Raw genomic sequence first — 23,742 nt, 5'->3', positions numbered from 1 at the left:
CCAATCTGTCTGCTGCAGATGCATCTGTCCATGACCGTATCGGTAGAAGTGACCACTGCACCGTCCTTGTGGAGATGGTCCCGCCTTCACATTGAGGATACGCCCCCCCATTGTGTTATGTGGCACCACCAAGCTAAATGGGATAGGCTTCAAACATGTCTAGCAACTCCTCCATGAGGCGCTGTAGGCCATCAGCAGCATTGCGTTCAACCACCATCTGCAATCTCATGGCCTGTTATGGTAGGAGTAACATTAGGCATACTGAAAAATGAGGTGTCAACCTGGTGAAGCTACAACACCGGACTACTTGTGTGCCAAGCAGCAAGTATAGACAACACTAAGTGATTTCACAACAAACACATTGGATCCAAGCTTTGCTACAGCCAGCAGTGAGTGGTGGTGGTGGACAATTAAACAACTCGCTGGAGGAGGCTCCACAAATATCCCCATCCTCAAATGATCGAGGAGCCCAGCACATGTGTGGAAGAGGCAAGGCTGATGCATTTGCAACAATCTTCAGCCAGAAGTGCTGAGTGGATGATCCATCTCGGTCTCCTCCAGGAGGTCCCCAGCAATGCAGATGTCCGTCATCAGCCAATACTATTCACTCCATGTGATATCAAGAAACTGCTGAAGGCACTAGATACTGCAAGGGCTATGGGCCCTGACAATATCCCAGCAACAGTACTGAGAACTTGTGCTCCAGAACTTGTTGCACCCCGAGCCAAACTGTTACAGTACAGCTATACCACTGGCATCTACTTGGCAATGTGAAAATTGCCCAGGTGTGGCCTGTACACCAGAAACGGGACAAATCCAACCCAGCCAATTACCACCACTCTTATCAATCTACTCTCCATCAGCAAAGTGATGGAAGGAGTCCTCAACAGGAGCTATCAAACTGCACTTACTCAGCAATAACCTGCTCATGGACACTCAGTCTAGGTTCCGCCAGGGTCACTCAGCTCCTGACCTTATTACAGCCTTGATTCAAACATGGACATGAGAGCTGAATGCCAGATGAGGTGAGAGTGACTGCCCTTGACATCAAGGAGCCCGTGAGTCAATGGGAATTGGGGGTTGGGGGGGGGGAACTTTCCTCTGGTTGTCATACTTGGCACGAAGGAAGATGGTTGTGGTGGCTGGAGGGCAATCATCTCCGCTCCAGGACATCACTGCAGGAGTCGCTCCGGGTTGTGTCCTAGGCCCAACCATCTTCAGCTACTTCATCAATGACCTCCCACGGTCAGAGTGGGGATGTTCACAACAATTCAGATAATTAACCAGTCCATGTCTGAATGCAGCAAGACCTGGACAATATCCAGGCTCGTACATTCGCGCCACACCAGTGCCAGGCAATGATCATCTGCAAGAGAACCTAACCACCGCCCCATGACATTCAATGGTATTGCCATCGCTGAATCCCCCACAATCAACATCTTGGACCCCTTTTTTTTTAAATTTGGAGGACCCCCCCCCCCCCCCCCCCCGGTAAACACTGACAGAACTTGCAAACTCCAGATGGACAGTGACCCAGAGCCAGGATCGAACCTGGGACCTCAGCAACGTGAGGCAGCAGTGCTAGCCACTGTTCTCCCCTTGCTTGGTCACCATTGATCAGAAACTGACTGGATCAGCCATATTGTTACTGTGGCCACCAGGGCAGGTAGGACTCCTATGTAACTTTTTCTCTTCTTCTTCTCTTTCTCTCTTTTTTTCCCCCCCCCCCCCCTTCCACAAACATTCAAACCCTCCACCACTGAACCGTGGCAGCCATATGTACCATTTACAAGATGCACTGCAGTAACTCGCCAAGGTTCCTCGGAAGCACCTTCCAAACCCACAATCACTACCGTCTTGAAGGACAAGAGCAGGAGATATCTGTGAATCCAACCATCTGGAGGTTCCCCTCAAATCACTCCCCACACGGACTTGGAAACATATTGCCGTTCCTTCACTATTGCTGGGGCAAACTCCTGGAACTCCTTCCCTAACAGCATAGTGGGTGTACCGACACCTCCTGGACTAGCGGTTCAAGAAGGCAACTTATCACCATCTTAAAGGCAACTAGGGATGGGCAATAAACACTGGCCTAACCAGCGACGCCCAGATCCTGGAAATGAATTTTTAAAAATTCCCTCTGTCTCTACTACTTTCGTCATTGATACTACTTAAAAAGCTATTTCCATATCCAAGCTTGAGGTCACCTGACCTAATATCCCCTTTTGTGGCTTGGTGGATTGTGTATAATGCACTTGAGTAAGTGCCTTGGGTTGGGATACTTTTCTATGTTAGAGGTGGCATTGTTACTGAAGCAGAAGTCCTGCTGCTTGCAATATTGGTTCAGTGTTTTTGTCACTGTTCAATGACATTGCCCCATGGTGAGTTTGGAAGGGGCTGATTTAGAACAGTGGGTTAAACAGCTGGCTTTTTAATGCAGGACAAGGCAGCAGCGCGGGTTCAGTTTCCGTACCAGCCTCCCCGAACAGGTGCTGGAATGTGGCAACTAGGGGCTTTTCACAGTAACTTCTTTTGAAGCCTACTTGTGACAAGCAACTATTATTATAAGTACTTGGCATCACACTGCTGTGTCAAAACATTAGGATTATTCTGTAGTGTCGTACATCTCCCATAAAGCATATTTCCCTCTCTCGTCTTGTGGATATCTCAGTGCATGTGCACCAACATGGAGCTGATTGTGAATAGTGGTTTGAAACCTTGCCATTTATTGGGGTTCTTGCTGAAGTGCTGATCAATTAGCTGTCTGTAATAAACAATATTATGTAAGGGCTAACTGAAATGTCATTGGCTTGCTTAACTAATTCCCAATTGATCAAACTGTTCCTTTATCTCTTGCTTTTGGCAAACTGAGGTCTTTAGAACATCGAATTCCCAGAGTGCCGAAGGAGGCCATTTGGCGCATCAAGTCTGCACCGACCCTCTGAAACTATCACTTCCCTTCACCCCCTCTCCCCTTTTTCTTTTGATGCCTTACTCTGGCCATTTTTCATTTAAGTGGGACCAGGTTTTTTTGGGGGGGGGGGGGCGGGGGGGGAAAGACAGTGATTTTGGTTTATCCTGCCATATTAATTATATTCCTGATTTTGGTGATAGGTGTGCAAAGTGTAACGAAGATCTACAACTATTACAAAAAGTTTGGGTATAAGACTATTGTCATGGGAGCATCTTTCCGTAACACTGGTGAAATCAAGGCCTTGGCTGGCTGTGACTATCTCACAATATCGCCAAAACTACTAGAAGAACTTAGCAAAGACGTTGAAGAGCTAACTCCTGCTTTGAGTGTCAATAAAGGTAAGATGTCGCTCAAGTGCATTGTCAAATAACTTGACTGTTGTACACCAGTCATTAATCTTAAAGAAAGCAAATTGCAAAGTTATGAGGGGCGAACTGGCACGGTTGGATGGATAAGTAGGCTAACCATATGGTGCTTGAATTAAAAATGGGGAAGCATTTAAGCAATTTAAAATGTTCAACAAAAATACATTTTAATTGAAAAACAAGAATTCTGCAAGAAACATCCATCTATGGCTTAAGTTAACAAAACCTCTTCTTTCAATCCAATTTACGCAAAGAGTAGTGAGGCCGTGGAATGCCCTACCTGCTACAGTAGTGAACTCGCCAACATTGAGGGCATTTAAAAGTTTATTGGATAAACATATGAATGATAATGGCATAGTGTAGGTTAGATGGCTTTTGTTTCGGTGCAACATTGTGGGCCGAAGGGCCTGTACTGCGCTGTATTGTTCTATGTTCTATATGTGCCAGAGTTGTGGCAAGCCTGAGAGTTAAGTATTTTAGAAGTCAGCCAAATTGAGGGGGGGAAAAAGAATAAACTAGCCAGGAATATACACAGTTTTCCAGATGTGGTCTCAAAGCACAGGGAAAACAATGTTAGCATGTGGGTATAGCAAGCAAGCTTCTTGCAATAAAGGCCAACAACCTATTTGTCATAATTGCTTGCTATACCCACATGCTAACATTGTTTTCCCTGTACGAATTCACCCAAGTGCCTCCGTGCATCAACATTTGCAAGTTTCATATCTTCTACTAAATATGCTGCTTTTCTGCCTCCGACTTTGTCACATTGTTCCCACACACTTAGCCTGTCTATATCTGTTGGCTGCCTGTGTCCTCCCCACAGTAGTTTTTTGTATCATTAGCAAACTTTATCTTGCCCCCCAATAAGTTACTTATAAAGGCTGTAACTTCTATGTAGTGCCATCCAGGGTTCCTGCATAGAATTTGTATCTTCTCTACCTTTCATTTTATAAAAAAAAAGCAACTGATGTACATCTCCCATGGCATTGGTGCAAAATGATTCATGATCAAGTGTTTTCAGGTGAAGTGGGATTAAAGAGCTAGGGATAATTGCAGATCAGTTTTATGTCGATTGTCCATATTTTCACTTGCGCAACAAATCCATTTGGTACACAATTCTAACTGGTTGCTTCATTTTACTCGACTGTCTGAGATAGACAGGCAGGTTGTGTCATTGAGCAGTAGAGCCTTTTATGTAGGAATGTGACATTATCTTGTGGAGGATGCACTGACCTTTGAAGAAAACTGGCTTCAAATCCGTTGTTCCCACCTTTTTTAAATTGATGAATGTATACTGGTAGGGCAAGTTGAAAGGAAGTACAAGTGCAGATTAAATTTAAATTTGTGACTTGTCATTTAGGGTTATTATAATCCAGCCCTTGGTTCTAAAGTTTGGTTTTAAAGCCTTTTTCTTAAGCTTGCAAAACTATGAAACCCAAGGAGATCAATTTCCCTGGGCACAGTGTTTTGGTTCTTGAATCCGCTTTTGTAAATGCAATAACTGGTCTAAATCTTCCTCTATTTGTGTGCAGCCCAAACACTCGATCTACAAAAAGTTGAAATGAATGAACAGACCTTTCGTTGGCGTCACAATGAAGACCAAATGGCTGTGGAAAAATTGTCTGATGGAATCCGCAAGTTTTCAGCTGATGCTGTTAAACTAGAAAACATGCTAAAGGTATGCAGGTTTAAACGTGTGTGCCGTGAATAGGCAGAAGAGTCTAAAAATTGGAATGTTTCTGATTTTGGGCTTCAATCATAATTTCCAATTACACCACCTTCAATCCTGTTGAGGTGTGCACATTTTGTGCTGCCTCAATTCCATTATTTCAATATACAGCCCAATGTTGATTGTGTTGCTGGATGACTGCACTCTCTAGGGTCCAACGGCATGCTTAGCTCGCATGTGTTTCAGCCAGCCTACACCAGGGGGGGATGCACTCATAAAATTGGCTGCAAGAAAAAGTGCATCAAATGGAGCTGTGCTCAAGGAGCAAGCTCTTGCAGGTTTCTGATGCATCACTGGAGCCATTTGTATAGGAGGTTGGAATGAGGAGAGAAGCTTGGCTTCTGCAGGAGGCCCAAGAGGCAAACCCTATGAAGGTAATCGGTGCAGGTAGCCAGGGAGGTCCATTACCAGAGTCTGACCCTGCAACAGTACTTCAAGAGGGTCATTGAATGCGTCTTCTGATTCACTGCACCGCACCACCAACCTCTTGCACTGTTCAATATATCATAGTGCGATCACTCGCCCTTCTAGTAATTGTACCTAACATACTCTTGGTTCTCTCTCTGCTCCCTTACCCCTCCAGTGATTCAGCTGTAGCAGCCACATCACCTATACACCATCAATCTCATTCTTCTCCTGGCAGGACAAAAGTGACCATTAACAGAAGATTGGACTAGAACGGAGATACGGCAGGCAAATTCCAACTCTCTCTAGCATGACATGCAAGGTGCAAATGGAATGACCATGAACTCACCAGCATCCCCTTCTGCATTTGTTTTCAGATATTTGAAGGGGGAAAAAGTACCAATTCGCCAGCCACGAGGGGTGAGGGATGCATCAGATGTCTGAGTAATCCATAGAATCCCTACAGTGCAGAATGAGGCCATTCGGCCATCAAGTCTGTGCCAATGCTCCAAAAGAACACTCTACCTAGGCCCCCCACCCTATTCCTGTAACCCCGTGCATTGATCATGACCAATCCACCAAACCGGCTCATCTTTGGACTCTGGGAGGAAACTGGAGCACCCAGAGGAAACCCACTGGGAGAATGTATAAACTCCTCCACAGATATTGATCCTGGTGCTGCGAGGCAGCCGTGTTAACCATTGTGCCACCCCGTTACTTGCACTTGTCCAGGGAGGAGTGTTCTATCACACCCCTGACTTGCGCATTGTAGATGGCTTTGGGGAATCGGGAGGTAAGTTGACACTGCAGGATTCCGAGCCTCCTTTGAGATACTCGTGTATTCTTAGTATTTATACTTGCCTTGAAGCCTACTTGTGACAATAAGCAATTTTAATTTCATTTAATTCAATATGGAAAAAAAGGGCTGAGGAGAGTCACTACCTTTGATGTCAAGGCAGCAGTTCAAAGGTAGTGACTCTCCTCAGCCCTTTTTTTCCATATTGAATTAAATGAAATTAAAATTGCTTATTGTCACAAGTAGGCTTCAAATGAAGTTACTGTGAAAAGCCCCTAGTCGCCACATTCCGGCGCCTGTTCGGGGAGGCTGATACGGGAATTGAACCGTGCTGCTGGCCTGCCTTGGTCTGCTTTCAAAGCCAGCGATTTAGCCCTATGCTAAACCAGACCCTTATTTGAACCAAGGCTGTAATGAGGTTAGCTGAGTGACCCTTGTGTAATCCAAAATGAGTGTCAGTGAGCAAGTTCCATATAACCCCTTCCATGACTTAACTATTGGATGGCAATTGACCGGGTTGGATTAGCCATGCTTTTTGTGTACAAGACATTTCCAGGCAATTTTACATCTTGTCAGTTGATTAACTGTTTCAGTTGTACTGGAACAGCTTTTCTAGGGCTGTAGCAAATTCTGAAACACAAGTCTTCATAATATTGCTGAAACATTCCGGACCCATAGCCATTGTATTATAGCTGTTCTTGATATCACCTGGAGTGAATCTGAAGATTGGCACCTGTGATGCTGTGGACCTCAGGAGGACACCGAGATGGATCATCTACTCACCACAATCTTCAGTCTTTGGGTCTGCACTGTGCTGAACTCCTGTCATTCGGAATTGGGATATTTGTGAAGCTGTGAGTTGCTTAATTGTCCACCACCATTCACGGCTGGGTGTGGCAGGACTGCCAAGCTTCAATCTGATCATTGGTTGGTGGGATCTCTTGGCTCTGTCTTATCACCTTGCTGTTCAGTGCACAAGTAGTCCTGTGTTGAGGCATCACCAGGTTGATGCCTCATTTTTAGGTACGGTGCCTGGCCTCCTACACTTGTCTTTGAACCAGGGTTGATCACCTGGCTTGGTGGTAATGGTAGAGTGGGGATATGCTAAGCCATGAGGTTACAGGTTGTGGTTTGAGTACAATTCTGCTCCTGATTTCCCACAGCATCTTGTGGTTGGCCAGTAGAGTTGCTCAATCTGTTCATCCATTTTCATAGTGGTAGTGCCACATAACATGCTGGAGGACATGGAAACATAGAAAATAGAAGCAGGAGGAGGCCATTGTTGACCTTTAGTTCGTTTATGATCATGGCTGATCATCCAGTTTAATACCCTGATCTCCTGCCCCCATTTCCCTTCATGCCTTTAGTCCCAAGAACTATATCTAATTCAGTATGAAGATGGGACTTCGTCTCCACAGACTGTGATGGCCACTCCCACCGATAAGTGTCATGGACAGCTGCATCTGTGGCAGGCAGGTTGGTGAGGATGAGGCTGGGTATGTTTTTCCCTCTTGTGCCCTCAACACCTTACCCAGAACCAGTGTAGCAGCTATGCCCTTTAAGACCTGGCCAGCTAGGTCTGTGGTGGTTCTACTGAGCTACTGTCCTGGTGATGAACATTGAAGCCCTTCATACAGCGTACATTTGTGTCCTTGCTACCCTCTGTGTGCTTCCTCCAGTTTGTTCAACATGGAGTACTGAGGGGGGGAAGAAAAGAGGGGAGGAGAGAGAGACCTGCGACTTCATGGGCTCCAGAATCTATTTTGAGGACTCGCTGGGAAACTTCCTCCTGGTGACTGGTGAGCTGTGCTAGTGGCCAGAAGCATGTTACAGAGCCAAATGTTTTTGTTCCTACTCTTGTTGTTCCTACTCTTCTCCCCACACCTGCCAATTGGGGAGCTGTAACCTTTTTTTTTTTTTTTTTTTTTGTTAATTGGGTGTCTGACAAAACAAAATGATGTTGCCTTTCTTTTAGATCAAGAGTGCTCGAGAAGGAAAGAAACAAATTACGGCACATCTGGGGAAATGTAATCTTATTTTAAACAAATTTGCAAAATGCATATCAGCTAGGAAAATTTAATAAGCACTTAACCTTTTGCCTGAGGCACTGCCTGATAACCAATCAAAAAGGCTACATTGCTGGCTTGTCTAATTCAAATAGCTGCTTCACAATGCAATCACTGACAATTAACAGTTACTGCAGTTTAGTTTGGAGTATGTATAATTTTGAATTCTACTTCAGGATACCATATAATAATATGAGATGGGATAAATCAAGATCAAATAAGCTGGCAGAAATAGACTAGTTTCTGCATCTTGTACCCCACCAGAGTTTTAAGTTCGGGAAGAATGACATGGACAGCTGCTCTTGTACAATGGATTGGCTTGTATGCATATTTTGCCCCAAGAATGTTGTAGCTAATTCTTCACCTGTTTTTTTTTCTTTTGCAGGAACGGCTTTTTTCTGTCAAGAATGGATGCTAAGCGTCTCTTAACTTGCATAATCTGAATCACGTGGTTTAATTTTCACTTTAACCAACCATGTTTAAAAAAAAAAAAAGGTACACCATACATTGTATCATTGGTGTATCCACTATTGAGCAGCGCTTGATGTCGGCTTGTGCAATCTGGCAACTTTCTAATAAATGCATAAAACTACTAATGTGTTGGTTGCCTTTGCTATGAAACACCTATTCTATTTTCCTAGTCAGTAGTTCTTTTGGCTTTTTATACACAAACATTGCATGAGTACATGGAACCAAAATACCTATAGATAACATTGATATGGAAAATATTGGCATGAACATCAGAACCCTAGTAAACAATCTATAAGGTACAGGGTTGCATTAGCTAGTAAGAATATTGTGTAAATCACAAACTAAACTATTATTGGCATATAAAGTAGTGATCAATCTCATTTTGAAGATACTGTATGGGTCTGGTTACCCATCATAAGGATGTTGATATATAAAGGGGAGGAATCAGGGATTTGTTTTGTTTGAAGTTCAGCTTGCACTCATGTTGGTTTATCTTAATCTTTCTTTGCCTCTGTATGCCACATGGTGGAGACAGTGATTACGGCTGCTAATTTTCCACAGCTAAGGATGTGAAATCCTATTTAATTATTTGCTTGTCAGTCTTGTCCCGTAGGGGAGAAAGGGACAGATTGCTTCTGGTATCTAGCCTTACCTATAATAAAACCATTATTTTCTTCTCACTTTAAGTATGGAAACGTTGTAATCCTTTTGCTAATGGGAGCAATACCGTGAACCATTCCCAATGCTGCCTCACTAAACTCTTGTTTCCTATTGTTTCAGTTTTATGAATCCCCTTTTTTTTTTTTTTTTGTACCCAATGCCAATTTTAAGGGGCAATTTAGCATAGCCAATCCACCTAGCCTGCACATCTTTGGATTGTGGCGGTGAAACCCACGCAAACACACAATGCGCAAACTCCACATGGACAGTGACCCAGAGCTGGGATTGAACCTGGGACCTTGGCGCCGTGAGACAGCAGTGTTACTCAGTGAGCCACCATGCTGCCCCATGAATTCCATTTCTAAAACTCAATTCACATATGAAAGTAGTGACATATCTCGTGCTCTTTGGGGAACAGAACAATGTGTGACACAATAGAAAAGAGTTAATTGTAAAAATTGTTATTGAAGAGAAGCTTTGTTGAGATCAATGTATTGATGGCTTTCCAGACTAGTAATGGCTGAAGGAGTAAGAGGTCAATAAGTGTCATGGAAGAAGCAGGGGACAAATAAAAGATTTGTGAAGGGTCATAAAGCTGGAAAAAAAATCTATAAACTATCATTTGAGTCATCACAACGCAAATTCAGTATTAATACTTTCTAGTGTTTTTTTTCTCTTTTTTTTTCTTCCTTCTCTACTTTCACCACACTCTGCGACAAGAACACGGTTCATTTCCAGGCTTCTTCCAAATTTGGTTCAACTGAGATCTTGGATGGAAAATGATCTGCTGATGCATTGCCTCACCTGACCCAAGCAACAATTCCAGTTCTAGACAGGTTTGTAGGTTGTTGTTCATGCATCTTCTGTATCCAGCTTGTATGAGCTAGAAGCAGACTTGAAGATTGTCAACATGATTGCAATGGATCCTTTTGTGGGTGTTTTCCAGACAGTGTTGGTGGTTATTGGTGTAACTAATCTGTAATCAACAAAATCTGTATATCACTCAAGTGAAAGAAATTACTTCTGTAAAGTTACCACCATCACTAAAATGCCAGCAAAAGCAACACTTGTGGGTAGAGTAATATCTCCATCAAAGTAATTTGTTCTTTATTGTAATTCTTTTGCAGGTTCTAATATTTGTATGAATTTCTTAAAATACCAAACTACAGTAAAGAATTGCCATTTCCATCAACTTTCCAGAACACAATGACTTGTGTGAGATAGAAGGAATAATCTCCAAAACGTTTTTAAGATCAGGATTCCAGATACAGAGACTATTTCCTCTGGTGGGGGGAAAATCCAGAGCAAGATGAGATGCAATCATTTGGTTATGAAACCGAGAGCACTTTCATAGTTGAAAATCTTGAGCTAACCCCCCAAAGTTGGATAAATAACGTTGAGGTACAGATCTGCCATGGTCGAACTGAATGACCTTTTTAGCATTTTAGAATACCCAGTCATTATCAATTTGGCATAGCCAATTCACCTACCCTTCATCATCTTCTGGCTGTGGTTGTGAGACCCACACACACTGGGGAGAATGTGCCTAACTACAACGCCACCGTGCCACGCCTTGAATGACCTACTCATTTTGTGTTCTGGAAATTGCAACTACGATTTGCTGATTTTGTTTTTCAACTGAGTAAGAGTCGAGGCCTGAGTTGAGGCACCACCAGTGTTGAAAGAGGAGAGTAAACCCGATCATCCTCCTAATTTGTTGCTTTAAACTGGAGGCCCTGATGAAGGCTGTAAATGCTGGTACTCTTATTGAAGATTTGGTGTTTCCTGTAGCTAGCTGCAATGTGAAATTATTATATATACAATGTAAATTGATCTCCTTTAAACCCTTGTCAAAAAGGAAATGATTGGGTGGTTCCAAAAGTTGGGTTTGCAAAAGTCTGAGGATCACAGAATTCTAGAGTTAGGAGTTCAGAGTAAATAGCATGCAGAGTCTTAGTTCGAATCATGATTTCAATATAATAAAGGGAAACTCCCTGCAGGAGGCTCATTTGCAGCTTGTGAGAGCAACTGCAGATGAACCTATACCAGAAACAGCCCTTTTTAAGGCAGGGTTCAAAATGAAACATTGTCATATGCTGGAGAAAAATGATTTACGACTAAAGCTGCACATAAACAATTTGAGGCCCAATTGTAATGCAAGGTAAAATTCCCAGCAATTATTTAATTGTCCTGCCTTCGCTGCTCGTTCAGTGCAAAAGATTCTGAACAAAAAAATTTTACTTGACACCATCATTAATGTCAGCATTTCAAACATAGTGCAGGGGCAATCATCTCTTTCCATTACGTGCTGTACCGCTGCAATATTTTAAACTAAAACAATGTCCATGACAAATTAACCCCATAGGTTCTGTATCTCTTTGAATGGGTTATGTTTGGCATAATGGATTCAAAATGCAGTTTGTACATTTGCAGCAAGTTGAGTGCTGGTGTTCAAGGAGAGGGTGTGATTTGGTAACTGGAGTACAGTGTGCAATTCGACAGTGACCAGGAGGTTCCCACGTTCAGTTCTCCAGTCTGTACTGCATGAGTTCTTGTCAAGACACATAGAACATAGAAAAATACAGCACAGAACAGGCCCTTCGGCCCACTATGTTGTGCCGAACCTTTGTCCAAGATTAATCATAGATTATCATTGAATTTACAGTGCAGAAGGAGGCCATTTGGCCCATTGAGTCTGCACCAGCTCTTGGAAAGAGCACCCTACTCAAAGTCAACACCTCCACCCAACACTAAGGGCAATTTATCATGACCAATCCACCTAACCACATCTTTGGACTGTGGGAGGAAACCGGATCACCAGGAGGAAACCCACGCTGACACTGGGAGGATGTGCAGACTCTGCACACAGTGACCCAAGCCGGAATCGAACCTGGGACCCTGGAGCTGTGAAGCAATTGTGCTATCCACAATGCTACCGTGCTGCCATGTACCTATCCAATAGCTGTTTGAAGGTCCCTAATGTTTCTGACTCCACTACTTCCACAGGCAGTGCATTCCATGCCCCCACTACTCTCTCTGGGTAAAGAACCTACCTCTGACATCCCCCCCCCCCCCCCCCATATCTTCCACCATTCACCTTCAATTTATGTCCCCTTGTAATGGTTTGTTCCACCCGGGGAAAAAAATCTCTGACCGTCTACTCTATCTGTTTCCCCTGATCATCTTTTAAACCTCTATCAAGTCTCCCCTCCTTCTCCGTTCTAATGAGAAAAGGCCTAGCACCCTCAACCTTTCCTCGTAAGACCTCCACTCCATTCCACGCAACATCCTGGTAAATCTCTCCTTTTGCACCTTTTCCAAAGCTTCCACATCCTTTCTAAAATGAGGCGACCAGAACTGCACACACTACTCCAAATGTGGCCTTACCAAAGTTTTGTACAGCTGCATCATCACCTCACGGCTCTTAAATTCAATCCCTCTGTTAATGAACGCTAGCACACCATAGGCCTTCTTCACCGCTCTATCCACTTGAGTGGCAACTTTCAAAGATGAATGAACATAGACCCCAAGATCTTGCTGCTCCTCCACATTGCCAAGAACTCTACCGTTAACCCTGTATTCCGCATTCATATTTGTCCTTCCAAAATGGTCAACCTCACTTTTCCCAGCCCAGTTGAGGGTTAAACTCCATCTGCCACTTCTCAGCCCAGCTCTAGCATCCCAGCCGACAACAACCCTCCTCACTATCCACAACTCCACCAATCTTGGTATCGTCTGCAAATTTACTGACCCACCCTTCAACTCCCTCATCCAAGTCATTAATGAAAATCACAAACCGCAGAGGACCCAGAACTGATCCCTGCGGTACGCCACTGGTAACTGGGATTCAGGCTGAATATTTGCCATCCACCACCACTCTGACTTCTATCGGTTAGCCAGTTCGTTATCCAACTGGCCAAATTTCCCACTATCCCATGCTTTCTGCAGAAGCCTACCATGGGGAACTTTATCAAATGCCTTACTAAAATCCATGTACACTACATCCACTGCTTTACCTTCATCCACATGCTTGGTCACCTCCTCAAAGAATTCAGTAAGACTTGTAAGGCAAGACCTACCCCTCACAAATCCATGCTGACTATCCCTAATCAAGCAGTGCCTTTCCAGATGCTCAGAAATCCTATCCTTCAGTACCCTTTCCATGACTTTGCCTACCACCGAAGTAAGACTAACTGGTCTGTAATTCCTAGGGTTATCCCTAGTCCCTTTTTTGAACAGGGGCACAACATTTGCCACTCTCCAATCCCCTGGTACCACCCCTGTTGACAGCGAGGACGAAAAGATCATTGCCAATGGCTCTGTAATTTCATCTCTTGCTTCCCATAGAATCCTTGGATATATCCCGTCAGGCCCGGGGGACTTGTCTATCCTCAGGTTTTTCAAAATGCCCAACACATCTTCCTTCCCTAACAAGTATTTCCTCGAGCTTACCAGTCTGTTTCACACTGTCTTCTCCAACAATATGGCCCCTCTCATTTGTAAATACAGAAGAAAAGTACTCGTTCAAGACTTTTCCTATCTCTTCAGACTTCATACACAATCTCCCGCTACTGTCCTTGATCGGACCTATCCTCTCTCTAGTCATTCTCATATTTCTCGTGTGTAAAAGGCCTAGGGGTTTTCCTTGATCCTACCTGCCAAAGATTGCTCATGTCCTCACTTAGCTCTCCTAATCCTTTGCTTCAGTTCCCTCCTGGCTATCTTGTATCCCTCCAATGGGGCGTTGGGGTGCTTCAATGAGTGGTGGTGTCCTGAGCTAGTCAGCTGACCAACCCTCTTGTTTCAGAGATTCCAGGAATAGAAGGTCAATTCTTGTGGTACAACTGGAGAAAAATAAGCAGTAGAGTTTTGGGGTACATGTCTGTGGTTTACAGACATGGATTAACAGCCTAACGTTCTGGTGCTAGATCCATCTGTCACCATTCTCGAATATTCACAAAAGATTGTAGTCAACATTACACATGTGGAAAATGGCATGACTGGCATGCGTAGGGTTGTCAAATTGGCATCAGACCATGACTAGGTGGATTAACAATGTTAGTTTTTTTTTTAATAGAGGATTGGTTTAAACATTTAAAACATAGATCACTTCAAACTATATTTCTTAAACTTTGCACAATTATTACATAATTTAACCCAACAGGTTGATGCTAGTATTACACCGTATGTGCCTCCTGCGACCCGACTTATTTCCTGACCATGGGGGCGGGGGTTTACTGGCTGTTCACACTGGCAGGAGATTCCGGTCCCACGCTGGCGCATGAGTTTCCCAGCTATGAAGGATTCTGCCCAGGAAATCCCATTGGCAACGGTGGGGTCAGTCGATGGTGCTGGTGGGCTGCCTCCTCCACTGGGTGGTCAGTAAATCTCGCCCCCTGTCTTTGTATTCATTTTGTCACCATCTTCCCTTTAAATTTATTTATGCTATTTGGTTCAAACAATCAAATACATATATGTAATTTGGATAACCCAATTTTTTTTTTTTTCCCCCAATAAGGGGAAATTTAGCATAGCCAATCTTTCACATCTTTGGATTGTGGTGGTGAGACCCAAGCAGACACTGGGAGAATGTGCAAACTCCAAAACAGTGACCTGAGGCTGGGTCTTCAGCACTGAGGCACAATCGAATGTTTTGCATTCTTTATTTGGTGCTTAAAATGTTTTAAAAAAAAAAAAAAAAAAAAAAAAAAAAAAATGAATGGAAACTGGACTTTTTTTTTCCCCCATTAAAAATAACTAAATATGAGCAATGACATTCAGCTGAAAAGGACCCAACTTTCAACAAACTAATTGCAATTATATTTGCCAACTGTGGGCAATAGTTATAAAGGATTTTTGTTTTGTATAAAAGTAGTCCGCTGTGTTCTGTTTTATCCATTACGAAACCCAAGAATTTTAAGGCGCATGCATATTTTTAGGCTTGATATCGAGAACTTGCTTCAGTTCAATTTATTTCCCTATATTTTCAGTGAGTTGTGTATCAAACTTTAACTGCTCAATTTGACATGAAAACAAGCTTTTTTTTTTAATCTTGCAGTCACTAGAATACCAATGTCAGGGGAAACAACAACTGTTGAGATTATCACTTGTGTGCACATTCATTCTGACTGCAAAGAACAGGACCCTGTGTATTAATATATGGAACTCCCAGTCTGCTAATTTTTAGCACATTCTGACCTAATCCTCAAATTGAATCTAATATTGGACGGTGTTTTGGATTTTTGCAAGCATGGGCTGGTTGGATACAGCCTGTAACTTGTAGCAGGGTTCTATCCAGCACTCAAATTCACCTTTTGAAACCAACCGTTAACTGAACTCCCTTTCCTTGACTCATAATAGTTAAGAAATCTGCCAGGGGAGCCTCTACCACAAGCCGGCTTGACTTGCACCCATTAGGCTACAGTTCCACATGCCAGAAATTTGGTCTTATTGACGACCATGTAAATAGAACCCAAGACATTTGCTCAGCATGCAAGCTTGATGCTGAAGCAGAGACCCGGGTTCAATTCTGGTCTCAGGTAACCGCATGGAGTTTGCACTTTCTCCCTGCGTCTGTGTGGGTTTCCTCCGAGTGCTCCGGTTTCCTTCCACAGTCCAAAGATTTGCAGTTTAGGTGGATTGGCCATTATGAATTGCCCCTTAGTGTCCAGAAGATGAGAGATTAGGTGGGGCTACTGGGTTAAGGAGATAGGGTGGGGGCCTGACCCTAGGTAGAACATAGAACATAGAACAATACAGCGCAGTACAGGCCCTTCGGCCCACGATGTTGCACCGAAACAAAAGCCATCCAACCTACACTATGCCATTATCATCCATATGTTTATCCAATAAACTTTTAAATGCCCTCAATGTTGGCGAGTTCACCACTGTAGCAGGTAGGGCATTCCACGGCCTCACTACTCTTTGCGTAAAGAACCTACCTCTGACCTCTGTCCTATATCTATTACCCCTCAGTTTAAAGCTATGTCCCCTCGTGCCAGCCATTTCCATCCGCGGGAGAAGGCTCTCACTGTCCACCCTATCCAACCCCCTGATCATTTTGTATGCCTCTATTAAGTCTCCTCTTAACCTTCTTCTCTCCAACGAAAACAACCTCAAGTCCATCAGCCTTTCCTCATAAGATTTTCCCTCCATACCAGGCAACATCCTGGTAAATCTCCTCTGCACCCGCTCCAAAGCCTCCACGTCCTTCCTATAATGCGGTGACCAGAACTGTACGCAATACTCCAAATGCGGCCGTACCAGAGTTCTGTACAGCTGCAACATGACCTCCCGACTCCGGAACTCAATCCCTCTACCAATAAAGGCCAACACTCCATAGGCCTTCTTCACAACCCTATCAACCTGGGTGGCAACTTTCAGGGATCTATGTACATGGACACCTAGATCCCTCTGCTCATCCACACTTTCAAGAACTTTACCATTAGCCAAATATTCCGCATTCCTGTTATTCCTTCCAAAGTGAATCACCTCACACTTCTCTACATTAAACTCCATTTGCCACCTCTCGGCCCAGCTCTGCAGCTTATCTATATCCCTCTGTAATCTGCTACATCCTTCCACACTATCGACAACACCACCGACTTTAGTATCGTCTGCAAATTTACTCACCCAACCTTCTGCGCCTTCCTCTAGGTCATTGATAAAAATGACAAACAGCAACGGCCCCAGAACAGATCCTTGTGGTACTCCACTTGTGACTGTACTCCATTCTGAACATTTCCCATCAACCACCACCCTCTGTCTTCTTTCAGCTAGCCAATTTCTGATCCACATCTCTAAATCACCCTCAATCCCCAGCCTCCGTATTTTCTGCAATAGCCTACCGTGGGGAACCTTATCAAACGCTTTGCTGAAATCCATATACACCACATCAACTGCTCTACCCTCATCTACCTGTTTAGTCACCTTCTCAAAGAACTCAATAAGGTTTGTGAGGCATGACCTACCCTTCACAAAGCCATGCTGACTATCCCTGATCATATTATTCCTATCTAGATGATTATAAATCTTGTCTCTTATAATCCCCTCCAAGACTTTACCCACTACAGACGTGAGGCTCACCGGCCTATAGTTGCCGGGGTTGTCTCTGCTCCCCTTTTTGAACAAAGGGACCACGTTTTCTGTCCTCCAGTCCTCTGGCACTATTCCTGTAGCCAATGATGACATAAAAATCAAAGCCAAAGGTCCAGCAATCTCTTCCCTGGCCTCCCATAGAATCCTAGGATAAATCCCATCAGGTCCCGGGGACTTATCTATTTTCAGCCTGTCCAGAATTGCCAACACCTCTTCCCTACGTACCTCAATGCCATCTATTCTATTAGCCTGGGGCTCAGCATTCTCCTCCACAACATTATCTTTTTCCTGAGTGAATACTGACGAAAAATATTCATTTAGTATCTCGCCTATCTCTTCAGACTCCACACACAATTTCCCATCCCTGTCCTTGACTGGTCCTACTCTTTCCCTAGTCATTCGCTTATTCCTGACATACCTATAGAAAGCTTTTGGGTTTTCCTTGATCCTTCCTGCCAAATACTTCTCATGTCCCCTCCTTGCTCGTCTTAGCTCTCTCTTTAGATCCTTCCTCGCTACCTTGTAACTATCCATCGCCCCAACCGAAACTTCACACTTCATCTTCACATAGGCCTCCTTCTTCCTCTTAACAAGAGATTCCACTTCCTTGGTAAACCACGGTTCCCTCGCTCGACGCCTTCCTCCCTGTACATACTTATCAAGAACACGCAGTAGCTGATCCTTGATCAAGCCCCACTTATCCAGTGTGCCCAACACTTGCAGCCTACTTCTCCACCTTATCCCCCCCAAGTCACGTCTAATGGCATCATAATTGCCCTTCCCCCAGCTATAACTCGTGCCCTGCGGTGTATACTTATCCCTTTCCATCATTAACGTAAACGTCACCGAATTGTGGTCACTGTCCCCAAAGTGCTCTCCTACCTCCAAATCCAACACCTGGCCTGGTTCATTACCCAAAACCAAATCCAATGTGGCCTCGCCTCTTGTTGGCCTGTCAACATATTGTTTCAGGAAACCTGCCTGCACACACTGTACAAAAAACGACCCATCTATTGTACTCGAACTATATCTTTTCCAGTCAATATTTGGAAAGTTAAAATCTCCCATAATAACTACCCTGTTACTTTCGCTCATATCCAGAATCATCTTCGCCATCCTTTCCTCTACATCCCTAGAACTATTAGGAGGCCTATAAAAAAACTCCCAACAGGGTGACCTCTCCATTCCTGTTTCTAACTTCAGCCCATACTACCTCGGCAGAAGAGTCCCCATCTAGCATCCTCTCCGCCACCGTAATACTGCTCTTGACTAGCAGCGCCACACCTCCCCCTCTTTTGCCTCCTTCTCTGAGCTTACTAAAACACCTAAACCCCGGAACCTGCAACATCCATTCCTGTCCCTGCTCTATCCATGTCTCCGAAATGGCCACAACATCGAAGTCCCAGGTACCAACCCACGCTGCCAGTTCCCCTACCTTGTTTCGTATACTCCTGGCATTGAAGTAGACACACTTCAAACCACCTACCTGAACACTGGCCCCCTCCTGCGATGTCAAATCTGTGCTCCTGACCTCTATACTCTCATTCTCCCTTACCCTAAAACTACAATCCAGGTTCCCATGCCCCTGCTGCATTAGTTTAAACCCCCCCAAAGAGCACTAACAAATCTCCCCCCCAGGATATTTGTGCCCCTCAGGTTCAGATGTAGACCATCCTGTCTGTAGAGGTCCCACCTTCCCCAGAAAGAGCCCCAGTTATCCAAAAATCTGAATCCCTCCCGCCTGCACCATCCCTGTAGCCACGTGTTTAAATGCTCTCTCTCCTTATTCCTCATCTCACTATCACATGGCACGGGCAACAACCCAGAGATAACAACTCTGTTTGTTCTAGTTCTGAGCTTCCATCCTAGCTCCCTGAAAGCCTGCCTGACATCCTTGTCCCCTTTCCTACCTATGTCGTTGGTGCCAATGTGGACCACGACTTGGGGCTGCTCCCCCTCCCCCCTAAGGACCCGGAAAACACGATCCGAGACATCACGTACCCTTGCATCTGGGAGGCAACATACCAAACGTAGGGTACCCTTGAGGATCGGTGCAGACTCTGGGCTGAATGGCCTCCTTCTGCACTGTGGTGATTCTATGAATCATGACACTGGCTGTGCTGACCAGATTATTTCAAGCTGAATATCCCACAAACTCATGATTGGGCTAAGGCCCTTGCTTCCGGCCCTGAAAAGTGCCTAGACTGCAACGCCAAAGAATCTCAAATAATGAATACCAGGTATAAAGTTAATTGTTTCTCACTGCGTAACACGAGTGGTATTCACTAACGAGATGCTGTCGCTGAGCCAACCTATCAGACAGATAATGTAGTGTATGACTTTCAGTACCAGTGTGATGTTCAGTACATCCCAAATACTGGCTAATCCTATCAAACGGCATCAGCATGTCTTTTCCACTGTCTTCAATGGGCAAGGTACAGACTGTACCCAACCAGTTTGTGCTTGCAAAACTCAAGTGTCCGGCATTAGATGTAGTTGAACAAACTACTGAGAGCTGTTCTGGGCACCATACCTTTAAGGATATTTTGGCCTTGAAGGGTGTGCAACATAGTTGTACAAAAATGATTCCTTGACTGCTACTAGGAGTTGAGGAGCGATTTACACAAATTAGCCTTATTTTCGCTAAAATTTAGAAGGTTATGGGATGATCTGATCAAAGTATTCAAGATATTACAGGGAAAGATTGGGTAGATAAACTATTTCCACTGGTTGGAGATTATAAAACAAGGGGGCATGGCCTTAGAAATTAGGGCGAGACTGTTCAGGAGAAATGTTGGGGAGCAATTCTTCATTCATGAGGTTGGTTGAGGTTTGGAACTCCTCTGCAAACAACAGTTGAAGCTAGAACAGTTGTTAATTTTAAATCTGAGGTAGATGGATTTTAGTTACGCAAAGATATTAAGGGATATGGGCCAAAGGCAGGAATGTGGAGTTAGCTAACAGATCAGCCATGATCTAATTAAATGGCAGGACAGGCTCTGTGTTTGGGGGGGGGGGGGTTGAATGACCTACTCCTGTTCCTATGTTCCTTCAGGAGGCTGATGGGAGGAAGGGCTTGATTTTCAACAGAACGGTTTAAGAAGTTAATGTGTACATACTTCAGCACCAGAAACACCAATTTTTGCCCGGTTTCTTCAATCCTGGAGACTCCAGGACAATGCTGGAGAGTTAGCAACCTTTGATACACAACACCTTGAGTTGAAATAGCATCTATAGTTGTCATCCTGCCTTAAAACCTGGTGGGATAGGAAAAAAGATGTTGAGCCAGGAGGAGCAGCCAAGAACAAATGAGCTGTTACCAGCTTAGGTTCCCACCTGTCCTTCACCCAGTAACTACCTGGAGCCAACTGATACTGTGCTGTTTGGGGCTGGCAAGTTGCATTGGGCTACCCCATAACAGTTGCAGCATTATGCATCTATGTAAATGAAGCCTGGTCCTTTAATCGGACTGCACGCCATGCTAGCAGTATAGGTCAGCTGGCTTGCGTGCTGCAGAATACCAGTTTATTTAAAAGAAATTTAATCCAGGAAATGCTGAAAATACTCAGCAAACCAGATAGCACCTGTTGAGAGGTTTCTGGTTGACCCTTCACAACTGGGAAAATTTCAGAAATGTACTAGCTTTTGATCACATGACAAAAGTGAATCTCTATCATAGGTTGGGAGACGAGAGCGAAGAGAAAATGCTGGAAAATCTCAGCAGGTCTGGCAGCATCTGTTGGGAGAGAAAAGAGCTAACGTTTCGAGTCCAGATGAACCTTTTGTCAAAGTTCTTGAGCTTTGACAAAGTCATCTGGACTCAACGTTAGCTCTTTTCTCACCCTACAGATGCTGTCAATCTGCTGAGATTTTCCAGCATTTTCTCTTTGGTTTCAGATTCCAGCATCCACAGTAATTTGCTTTTAGCCAGGGAGACTGGAGAGGTTAATTGGCACAACAGTTGGTGGTGCAGGACCAAGGGGAGTGAGAATGGGATATGTAGAGAAACAAAAGATGGCAGAATGATGATCATCTGTTTGAGCTGCTCACAGAAAAATACTTTTCACTGTACCTCTGTACATGTGACAGCAAACAAATCCAATCCATCTGCTGACCAAATCAAAAATGAGTAAAACCAAAAGGAGCCAAGAAAGGAAAACAACATTCTTGGCCTGGAAAGCTGCCAAGTGCCTACTCAAAAGATGAAATGCTGTTCCTTGAGCTTGTGTTCAGCTTGTTGGAACACTGCAGGAGGCTGAGGACAGACTAGTCAGTGTGGGAGTAAGATGGAGAATGAATGGTAAGCCACTGGAACATGCTTGCGAATTGACTGGGCACCTTCCACAAAGTGGTCATGCATCTGCATTTGGTCTGCCTAATGCAGAGCAGGACTATTGTGAGCCGTGAAATACAATATAATAAGTGAATAGTACACACAAATCATGGTTTTGCGTTTTTGGCAGTGTATTTTTATACAGTGTACAATTGTTTTTTTTTTAAATTTAGAGTACCCAATTTTTTCCAATTAAGGGGCAATTCGGTGTGGCCAATTTGCCTACCCTGCACATCTTTAGGTTGTGGGGGCAAAACACACGCAGACATGGGGAGAATATGCAAACTCCACACGAACAGTGACCCAGAGCTGGGATCGAACCTGGGACCTTGGTGCCATGAGGCAACAGTGCTAACCACTGCGCCACCGTGCTGGCCTATACAATGTATAATTGTAATAGTGCAATATTCTGTAATATGGTGAACACTGTTAGCCTTTGTATTACCATCATGTCATTGTATGACCTGAAATATACAGGAGTTTTGCACATCACTAATACAGTCTTATTGTATAATGTATGCAGGAGTATATTCAGGTGTTGGGAGAATGGCTTCCCTATATGTTGACAGGAAAAATCCAAAGGAAGATTCTTTTACAGCTACTTCTGGCCTTTGATAGAACAAGGAGGCAGCTCATTTTCCTGTTGCCACAATAGGTGAGTGGTGCATGATGTAAGGAGACCATGATGCATGAAAGATTATACATTACCTCACACAGAGCCACACTTGAGATTACGGACACGATTCTCTGGCCATTCACTGGTCCAACTGGCAGAGTAACCCCGCCAGCGGATTTCCCAGCAGCATGGAGTAGTTTCACTGGGAAATCCCATTGATAAGTGGCGGGAGCAGAGAATCCTGCCACCAGCGAGCGGCCTGCCAAATTCTCCATTCTCACTAGCAGCGGTAGTGGGGTGGATTAGCAATGGAGAATCCTGTCCTACATAAGTATTTTCAGCTTCATGAACCACTAATGAATGGAGCATGTGCAAAATATATTTCCTCGCTTTTGTCAAAAGTTTGGCCTAGTTGCAATTCTAATGTTTTCACAATTTAGACTCATTGGCTTGAAGAGTTGAATTTCAATCTAATCTGCCTGCTGGGTGCCTGTGGTTTAACGTGGTTGCCCATTTTATACTCTGCCTGATTATTTTTCGGGCAATGAAAACGTTTTTAAAATACCTAGTTCAAAGGAATATTTGGATTTGGCAAGAAATGTAGACTAATCCTTTGACGAGGCTTCTTCTCATCTGACCACCTCTTCCATGTCATCTGTTTTATAATGCTGCTGTGAAGCATCTTCGGAGTTTTTCTTCGAGCTATATATGTTATCAATCTTATGATTTTACAGTATGTCTTCAGGAAGGGAAGAGGCAAATTTCAAATTAACATATCTAAATCCAAATATTTATTTATATTTTTTTCTTAGATGCTGATTTACCTGTCATGCATTGCCAACATTTTCTCCTATTTAGGTTGAACTTGGGGCTCTTCTTAAAGAGTATACCAATATGGGTCAGCCATAAATAATTCTTGTTCATAGTTTCACTCCTTCCTATAAGGGGTTTAAATATTTTATTTTTATGGATTTCATTTGCTTTGTTGTACTTGTGCAGTAGCGAGAAGCAGGGTTCCATCAATGATTTGGACCAGATCATATTTTCACACGTGTATGTATTTCTTCAATCTCCGAATGTATAACAGTTCATTATTAAATACAATGAAGCTTTATTCCATAGTACGCTGATTGTACAGAATAATAGTTCTCCGTAAAACCTAATGACAGGCAAATAATGAACTCATTATCCTACCCCACTTTGATGGATCATGCTACTTAAGTGAAACAA

The 23,742-nt window shown here is 43.8% G+C and overlaps 1 protein-coding gene across 2 annotated transcripts in view; it reads left to right on the top strand.

Annotated features, from left to right (window-relative positions):
- taldo1 (transaldolase 1) overlaps positions 1-8,927 on the top strand; it is a 37,641-nt gene extending 28,714 nt beyond the window's left edge. The window contains exons 6-9 of one of the 2 annotated variants that reach the window (XM_072466337.1): positions 3,115-3,312; positions 4,872-5,017; positions 8,245-8,296; positions 8,721-8,927. In XM_072466337.1, the coding sequence (XP_072322438.1) occupies positions 3,115-3,312; positions 4,872-5,017; positions 8,245-8,296; positions 8,721-8,722 (398 nt within the window). In that variant the 3' untranslated portion in view covers positions 8,723-8,927. The remainder of the gene's footprint in view (positions 1-3,114; positions 3,313-4,871; positions 5,018-8,244; positions 8,297-8,720) is intronic. The other variant, XM_072466338.1, reaches the window with a different exon arrangement.
- The last annotated feature ends 14,815 nt before the right edge of the window (positions 8,928-23,742 follow it).

The sequence above is a fragment of the Scyliorhinus torazame genome, chromosome 10 (assembly GCF_047496885.1).
Source record: "Scyliorhinus torazame isolate Kashiwa2021f chromosome 10, sScyTor2.1, whole genome shotgun sequence".
In the NCBI taxonomy this organism is placed as follows: domain Eukaryota; kingdom Metazoa; phylum Chordata; class Chondrichthyes; order Carcharhiniformes; family Scyliorhinidae; genus Scyliorhinus; species Scyliorhinus torazame.
Note: the sequence above shows the minus strand (reverse complement) of the source record. Positions and strands in the feature narration are given on the sequence as shown.